The 9,382-nt window shown below is 47.3% G+C and overlaps 1 protein-coding gene across 1 annotated transcript; it reads right to left on the bottom strand.

Moving 5' to 3' along the window:
- Window positions 1-5,525: 5,525 nt before the first annotated feature.
- Window positions 5,526-7,223, bottom strand: MFSD6L (major facilitator superfamily domain containing 6 like). Its single transcript, XM_007952226.1, has one exon. The coding sequence runs from the start codon at window positions 7,221-7,223 to the stop codon at window positions 5,526-5,528; it is 1,698 nt and encodes a 565-aa protein (XP_007950417.1).
- Between the last annotated feature and the right edge of the window lie 2,159 nt (window positions 7,224-9,382).

Here is a 9,382-nt window from a genome sequence, read left to right on the forward strand (position 1 = left end):
GGACCACAGGGCTGAGAGGCCAAGGATCAGAAGGAAGGGTGTCTATGGCCACTATTGAGATAAGGCCATTCTTACAGAAGAACTGTATCCTGAGTCATTTCTGATCCTGAGTTGTAAACTATTACTTCCCTAATAAACCCCATGAGTATCATCTGTGAGTTTTTTGTGGCCATTGCTATAAGTTATTGAATCCAGCAGAGAGGTAGAGAGTGCTGTGGGAGGGATGGTTGGTGTTAAATTGGTCAAAAGTTGGCTGGTGGAGGCATATCTGACCTCTGCCTCTTAGGAATCAGCCTTGGGCTGCCAATAATGATCCTCCTCCCCCATTGTGAAGTTAAAGGAGGCCAGACAACACCGTCTTACCATTACTGCACCTTGTCTTTCAGCACTGTCCTAAATCAACCCTTTGCTCTAGTCAAACTACATATCTCACTGTTCTCCAAGTATACCTCATGCTCTTTCCTGTCTCTTAGCTGTTCCTTTTGCCTAGAGAGCTCTGGGAGCAGAGTGCTAAGGCACGTGACTGCTAACCAGAAGGCTGGCGGTTCAAACCCACCAGCCACTCCTTGGAAAGAAGGTTGGGCAATCTACTTCCATAGTGATACTGCCTTGGAAACCCAAGGAGGGGTCGCTATGAATCGGGTCTGACTCGACAGCACGTAACAACAACAACAACATCCTCCCATAAGTATCACTCAGTCTACCTATTACAAGCGTACCTATCCTTCAAGGCTTAGTTTAAGGCTCACCTTAAGAATCTTCACTGAGTTCTTGAGTCAGAAATTATCTTCTTCCTAATCTCCTGAAATGCTCTTTGTAGGGCATTTATCACAGTGTCTCTTGTGCTTTTTTTTTATGTATGTGTGTGCGTATATAAGTAGATCTCCCTGTTCGACTACTAGCTTCTTGAAGGTAGGGATGATGTATTGTATCCATTCTCATATTCTCCAGGCAAGTAGCACAATTTTTTCTCCCATAATTACTGTTAGTCAAATACTAAGTAGCTAAAACACAATTTTCTTAGCATCCTTCCCATAAGAATCTTAGATTCTTGAATTTTTACATCACTCATATTCCTCCTCTTCTCCTTCTTCTCCTCCCCCTCCCCTTCCTGATCCTCCTCCACTCCACCTTCTCCATTTTCTTCCTTTTCTTCAGACTAAACCACAATTAGTAAATTTTACTTAAGCCAAGACCTGTTCCTTATCCTTTTATGTTAGGAGTATATACACGTATCTGTATTTTGGAATTATTGTATGTTTTGTCTACATAGTAAACATTATCCAGTAAACATCAAGTGATAACTGCCTTAACTCTTAATACATAATTTCCCCCCTTTTCTCCAATTTCCTAGCCCTTGAGCATGGTGGAGCTCTGGTAGTGTAGTGGATAAGGTATCTGGTTGCTAACCAGAAGGTCAGTGGTTCAAACCTACCAGCCACTGTGCAGGAGAAAGATGGGGCAATCTACTTCCATAAAAATTTACAGCCTCTGAAACCCAATGGGGGTTGCTATGAGTCAAAATCAACTCAATGGCAGTGAGTTTGGGTGTTTGTGTGTGTGTGTGTGTGTGAGAGAGAGAGAGAGACAGAGAGAGACAGAGAGAGAGACAGAGAGATTGAGAGCCTGGTGATTAAATCTCAGGCTTGGAGCACCAGGCTGGGTCTGAATCCCACCTCTGCCATCCAGTGGCTGTGACCTCAAGGAAGTTACTTAACTGTCAGTTTTGCCATCTGTAAATTAGAGATGTTAGTAGTGACTACAGGAACCCTGGTGGAGCAGTGGTTATGTGTTCACCTGCTCAATGAAAAGTCAGAGGTTGAGAAAGATGTGACAGTCTGCTTCCATAAAGATTTATAGCCTTGGACCCTATGGGGCAGTTCTACTCTGTGCTAGAGGGTGCTATGAGTCCGAATTTGACTCGAAGGCAATGGGTTTGGCTAATGGTGACTACACCCTAGGATTGTTTCAAGGACTAAATGAATTAGTAACATATAGTGTTTAGAACAGTGCCTAGCATAGAGTAAGCACTCAAAACCTGTTATTTTTCCTCTTGCACACTAGAACCATTTGGGAAAGTAGTGGTGAGACAAAGAGGGTTGGGAAGAGTAACCAGGCAGACTAGTGCTCAGCTATATCAGAATCATTTGGAGATTGCATTAAAAATATAGATCTGTGGGCTCCAGCCTGAGATTCTGATGGAACCCAGGAATCTCTTCTTTATGAATATGTGTCTCAGGTGCTTTGAATGGACAGTTAGGTTTGGGGATGATTGGCATAAAAGAAAATTTGGGGTAAGAAGATCAGGGCTCTGGCGGTGTTTTTTTGCCAGTGACCCAATATATGACTTTTCTGGGACTCTTTTCTCAGCTGTAAATGCAATTAAGACATTTGATTTACTCGTAGGGCTGTGGCAGGAGTCAAATTGCTAAAGTCAATTTCTGTGGGAAGCTGGCTTACTGTGGTAAAAGAAAAAAGGCGTTGGAATGAGACAGATCTGGATGTGGATTCCACTTTTGGTACTGGGCAGACATTGCTAATGGTCATATGATAGCAGCCCCTCTACCTCCTGACAGAACTCTGATCCTGCTTAGGGTTTAAGCTCAGCTAAGAACACTCTGCCTCCCACACTCCCTTGCAATTAGGGTATCCACATGACACAGTTCACTGAGAAGTCTGTGGAGGACTTCTGGCGAGCCTTTTGTTTCCTCCCTTTCCCTCTTTTTCTTGCCTGGAACACGGACAAGAAGCCTGCAGGTACAGCAGCCATTTTGTCATTATGAGAATACAAATAAGGGATGGAGGCCTACAAACTAAGGATGATGGAATGAAGAGTGAAAAGATTCTAGATCCCCAGTGATATCATCGAGCAGCTGTATCAGCTCTGTTCCAACTCCCCCCAACCTGTCCATTAAAGAGTTGTGAGAATTAAAAAGGAATAAATATAAAAATTCTAACATCAGTCTAAGCCAGTGGACACTCATGTGTATGTGGTCCCCTTCTCCAGCTATGAGGCATTGTCTCTATTTATAAAATGAGGCCCCTTTGAAATCTAATATCTTGTATTTATCTGATCATGAGTTAGAAGAATTGGGTGTTTAGGAATGGTTCCCTGGTATAGAGAGTCCTTCCCTAGGGGACAGGGCGAGTTCTGGGCATTCGGTAAGGCAGCAGTACTAGCCTGGCACTCTCAAAACCCCGCTGGGTGGCTAGGCACAGCTAGTGTGCATGGCCTGCTGTGTGGAGACCGCCAAACCCTGATCAAAGCCAATCTTAAAAATCTCCAAGTGCTCTTGGGAGGTATAGCTTGAGTCCAAAGGACACGGACTTGTCCTTGCTCTGATATAAATATACCAATTGTAAGAACCTTTCCCTGGTGACACATACATATTTGAGAGCAAGAATGGAAACCTATTAACCTCCTCCCCCCAACACATACTACACTTCCCATCAGTGATGTCACTCGGCTAATGCAGGGAGCGTGGACTGCACTGGGTGACACTGTCACGGGGGTGACCCCAAAATGACCAACTAAAAAAACCTTTCATGCAGTGTACAACAGAAATGTATTATTTTTTATAAAAATAACCCTGTAGGAAGTTATAACAACAAAAACATTCTGTAAGCCCAGCTTACAAGTACCAATATACCTACAAGGCTAAAAACTCCATGGTAATTTACTTTTTGAACCTCCTGATGCACTCTGGTGGTGCAGTGCTTAAGGCATTTGACTGCTAACCAGAAGGCTGATGGTTCAAACCCACTAGCCACTCCTCGGAAGGAAGATTGGGCAATCTACTTCCATAGAGATACTACTTTGGAAACCCAAAGAGGGGTTGCAATGAATCGAATCAACTCAATGGCAATGAGTTTGGTTTTGTTTTAATGCACTCCAGGAGCTCTAGTGGCACACAATGGTTAAAGCATTTGACTGCTAACCAAAAGGTCAGTGGTTCAAAACCAGCAGGTGCTCTGTGGGAGAGATGAGGCAGTCTGCTTCTGTAGATTTATGGCGTTAGAAACGCTATGGGGGTAGTTCTACTCTGTCCTTTAGCATCACCATGAATCAGAACCAACCTGATGGCAGTGGGTGTGCTTTTGGTTTAATATGCTGTGGTCAGAGCTGTCATTATCACCCAATTGCATAACACGTCGAATCACGTAGTTTCACCTGCACATGCTACAAGCACTGCTGTTTTCATTGCTGTCAGTGTTTTTATAACCAAAAGGGAAAAAAACAAAACAAAACAAAAAAACAACCACTACCATCAAGTCAATTCTGACACACAGCAGCCCTAGAGGACACAGCAGAACTGCCCCACAGGGTTTCCAAGGTTATAATCTTTATGGAAGCAGACTGTCACGTCTTTCTCCCATGGAGTGGCCGGTGCATTTAAACTGCTAAGTTTTTGGCTAGTAGTCAAGTACTCAACCACTGCACCACCAGGGCTCCTAGTGTTTTAATAGTCACTGATTTTGTCAAATTTTCTGGTGTTTTAGCTACACTATTGTGGCAATTAGTATTTGTGAACATATATCAACAACTTTTTTGAGAATGAAGTAGTAGTTAAAGGAAGAGGAGAAAAATCAAAATAGGCTTCTGCTCAGTTACTAATAACGTTGTAATTCAATGCAGAGTTGACAAATCAATTTTGTTAGTATTCATGTCACCTAAGAAATATTACATTTAAGCTATTTACAGCTACATTTACCACATATTATTCTATGAATAAAATTCATAATAACCATTATTAAAGATTCTATATGATCTGTTATGGATGGAAGTCCGTGGGGGAGGGTGACACCATAATTTACTGCACTGGGTGGTAACAACCCTAGTGATGCCATTGCTCCCCATGGTTTTCTCCCATTGCAGACGTATATATTTGGGTGGGAGTGTGGTTGCCTTAATATCAGTGGGGAGGGAGAGAGAGAGGTGTTTTGGTTTTCATTACCATTCTCACCTGCCCACAGCATGACTTTTATAGAATCACGCTACTCTCTTTATGACCCATGGGAACATACATGACTCATCTAGACCAGCTGCCCTCTTGGCCAGCTGAGTCCTGCAGGTCCTTGTTGCCTTCCTGGCACTGGCAGTCTTATTTGATCATTTCAGCTGTTGCTGAATTCCATAGCACCAGAGTCAATACTACTAACACTCTCACAACGCTTATGCATCAAAATATAGTTAGTGAATACAAAGAGATTTGTGTTTTATTTCTTGAAGCAAATGTATTCGTCCTCCATTATTTAAAAAGATTGAACAGCAAAAAGCTCAATCTCCCTTTACTATAAAAGTAAAGAAAATCATGCAATGAGATGATCCTGTTGGGCCTTCAGCACAGACATGCCTTCTCTCTTCCCAGGCTCCCCACCATCCAAGGCAGGCTTTTGTCCTCAGGAGACTGAATTTTGCCTCCTTTGGCTCCTTCCCAAAGTAGGGCAGTGCTGACTTTCTTTCACCCCTGCCAGTGTGCGTCCTCCTCCCTCATGGCATTCACAAGCCAGTCCTGCTCGGTCCCTTACTCAGAGTCACTGGTGTCACTTGCCTCCATGGTCAGCAGCTTTGAGTAGTTGATTTTCTGCTCTTGGGGCACCCTTGCCTGGATGGTGAGGAACAAGGCCAGCCAGAGCAGCAGGACCACGCAACAGCCCTGGTAGAGTACAGCCAGGCTGGAGTACACCACCACGAAGCCCCCCAGAAAACTGCCCAGGCTAGACCCGCTCCCATAAAAGTAGCCTCGGAACATGGCACTCAAAGACCTCTCCATCCCAGGGGTGGCCAGGTCCTCTAACGAGGCTCCCACTGCCCACCAAAGAGCCCCACTACTGAAGGCACTCAAGACCTGGACAGGGAGGACAGACCACCAACTCCACAGGAAGGAGTAGTAAAGCAGCTGTCCAGCAAGGCAGCCCAGCCCCAGCCCCACCGTACCCACCCTGGACAGTTTCCTAAGCAACTCAACCCTAAACGGATGAAGGAGAATTTCCCCCAGCAAGCTGAGGGTGACTGAGAAACCCATGACAACCTCGCTGCTGCCATGGTCCTTCATGTGCCAGAACAGAAAGTTCTGCACAGTACTGGCAGAAGCTCCCACCAAAAAGACAGTGAAGGCCAGGAGAATGAGACGGGGGTCGCCCCCTATGAGTGACAGTGCTTTGACAGTATTGTGGCTGGGCTCCCGCCACCTGCAGATGGGGACAGGAAAGGCAATGCTCACCAGTAGGGCCAGGGTGCTGACAAGTGAGTAGCCATAGAAATACACAACACCCCGGGGCCCACTGCTCATTAGGAAGCAATCCAGCTGCCCCACCAAAACGCCAATGCCACACGCACCAGCCGACATGCCCAGCAACCTCCAGACCCACAGGCTTTGGTAGCGGTCAGTGGCATCCACAAAGTCTAGGTATTCATAAAGGCTGTCAGCTGCCACCTGCTCCAGGGGGGCTGTCAGCAGTTCCCAGAACACCATGGATCCCAAGGAGAGGAGGAAAGTCCACCGCAACCCTTCCAAGGAGAGGTCAAGGGTCCGGGCTTTCCCCTTGACTACTGACAAATTGGTTGGGTGTCCCAGCTCTGTACTTTCAGGCAGCAGAGGTAGGGCAGTATTGACCATCTCAAAAGAAGTCATGTGATGGAGAAGAACAGGGGATGTTGTTCTGGCTCCTTCAACAGAGTCCACTGAGTAGTTGGGCAGATCACTGAAAGATTCTTGCTCACTTTCATTAGGCCCTTTTCTGAAGCCAAAGGCTTCCAGGATTCCAGTACTCTCAGCTAGCAGGCTGGGAGGCCCCGCAGGGTGGTTTGAGGCCAACTCTTGTGTTGAAGTGATATTCACCGTCCCAGGGATCTCCAGAGGTACCACTGTGGTGGTCATGTTGCTGCTTCCATTACACGAGCTGTAAGCCAGGTCTTTGTCCAAAGGTGGGACTAGAACCATCAGTAGGCTGGCTCCCATCGAGCCCAGCAGCGAGCCTATCAGAAGCACTCTCCTTTTTTGGTACCTTTGGGCCAGGAAGGCACAGAAGGGAGCCCAGAAGGCTGCGATCAGGTGCTTGCTTCCCATCGAGATGCCCACCCATGGCGCCGCTAGGCCCAGCTGCCTCAGGTAGAGGGTCAGGAATGGGGTCACGCAGGCGTCCCGGACTCCACACACCAGATGGAAAAGCCTGGCTACCCCCAGCGCCCTGCTGATGTCCCACTGGGGGTTGGCGCTCATGGCTGCCCGGCTCCGACCGACCCGGGCCGGCAGAGGGAGCAGCGGGGCGCAAGGCGGGCGTGGCGCTCTTGCACGCGGGCCTGTCAACTGGCCTGAAAGGGCGACGGCGCCGCCTGAGTTGGGCGCGCTCCCATGTCCCCAGGTGGAGGTTCAAGGGCTAGGGTCGCGCTGCGCGCCTAACTGCGCCTTAGGCCTCCGGTGGCGCCGCGGTCACCGGGTCAACGGCCGCCCCCTCCACGTCCGGCCACGGGCCCGGAAGTGGCCCCGCCCCAAGGGGCGGGGCGGCGGGGAGGAGGCGGGGTTGGTGCACCTGCCGGCTGCACCTGACGCATCTTGCTGCCTTCCTGGGCCCTTGGCTTCACCCCCACCTGCCCGGCTGAGCGCAGGTGTGCGAGACTTGCGTCCTGTGGCCTGCAGGGAGCGCTCCAAGCTAGGCCACAAGGACCCGCCGGCCTCTGGCAGCCCTGCGTGGCCCACAGAACTTTCACTAAATCCCTGAGCTGCTGCTTCAGGCAAGTGAAATTGCTTGACTCGTGGAAGAGGAAGCGAGAATGGAATTAACAATACACACGAGGCTTCTTCAGATCTTCACTCAAATGGTGTCTGAGCAATGACCTCCTTATTATCCTCAGTGACAGTCTTTGGCCACCCTAACTAAAATCCTCCCCTCTTCACACACACACACACACACACACACACACTCTCTCTCACACACACACACACACACTCACTCTCCTCCCTGCTCTATTTTTCTGTGTAGTATTTATCACTCTCAAACTATGAATTTACACTCCACTCAGTTATCTGATTTTGTCTGTTTCTATCAGAATCAAAGCTCTAGAAAGAGCTTTTTTTTTTTTTTTTGTCCCCAGGCCCTAGAACTGTTTCACTGTATGTGAGCTGCCCCTGAAAGAGGCCTGACCTTGGATGACACAATTTTTCTTCAGTTGAGACAATCCCCAAAGAGGGCTGACAGCTGAGGACTGTCTTCAGTGGCACACCCAGTAGCTGGGCGGATAAGCCTTTCATTCCTGAAAGGAATCTGGGCAGCATATCACAGCTTGCACCACTGGGTGTTTGCACTGGATAGTTGTAATCTACACCTAGGGGTGGCAGTTGTAGCTGCCATCCTGCCGTCCCCAAACTCATGGCAACCCAACACACAGCGGAATCAAACTGTTGTGATCCACGGGGTTTCCAGTGGTTGGTTTTTTGGAAATAATCACCAGGTCTTTCTTCCCCAGAGGTGGCTAGCTAGCATTTAATCAAAATGCCACATTCCAGTTCTCAAACAAGTACTTCAAAAATCTCTATCTCAAATTAACAAGAGTGGTTGCTTCATTAACTAACATAATGGACATTGGAAATAGTTCTTTACTGGTGAGATTAGTGGTGTCCAAGTCATGTGAATTGGTTATAAATATTTTTGGAGGCACTTCCCTCCTTGTGTGAACAAGGTATAAGAATCTAGAGATTCCAGTTGTCTAAACCCTTTGGAATGGTGTGGGCTTTAGTCCAAAACCATCCAGTGTCCAGCCACTGACCTCAGAGGCCTCTTGCTGCCTGAATCCAAACATAAGACAGCTGAGTCCCACCCTAGAATGTTGAAACGTTTGTCCTGAGTGAATATTTCATGTAAGATTTGATCAGAGCACATGGAGGAGAGAGATCTGTCTTTTCTGAACTTCCAGAGCAGGCTGTATGATTATTTGGGGGAGGGGCTGCTCCTTGTCAATGAATGGATGTGTAACAGAATTTCGTCTGTCACTTGCTTTCATTATAAGGTGACAGAGAGGTTGTTGGGGAGGAGACGTAGAGCCCTCACTTAAATTCTACCCACTGCCATTGAGTTGATTTCAACTCATGGCAACCCCGTATGTTACAGAGTAGACCTGCTCCATAGGTTTTCTTGGTTGTCATCTTTATGGACGGAGATCTCCAGGCCTTTCTTCCATGGTACTGCTGAGTGAGTTTAAACTGCCAACTTTTAGGTTAGTTGTCGGGCATAAACCATTTGCACCACCCAGGGACCTCACCTAACTGTAACAATTGTTAAACTCTGTTCTTTACCTGAGACCAAACCAAACCAAACTCACAGCCATCGAGTCAGTTCCAACTCATAGCCACCCCCTTTGGGTTTCCGAGATGGTAAATCTTTA

Source organism: Orycteropus afer, unplaced genomic scaffold (genome assembly GCF_000298275.1).
Source record: "Orycteropus afer afer isolate SDZICR_OR568_19922 unplaced genomic scaffold, OryAfe1.0 scaffold00330, whole genome shotgun sequence".
Taxonomy (NCBI): Eukaryota; Metazoa; Chordata; class Mammalia; order Tubulidentata; family Orycteropodidae; genus Orycteropus; species Orycteropus afer.

What these genes read in the sequence shown, in the direction of transcription:
- MFSD6L (XM_007952226.1), bottom strand. Translation starts at nt 7,223, where the DNA reads ATGAGCGCCAACCCCCAGTGGGACATCAGCAGGGCGCTGGGGGTAGCC.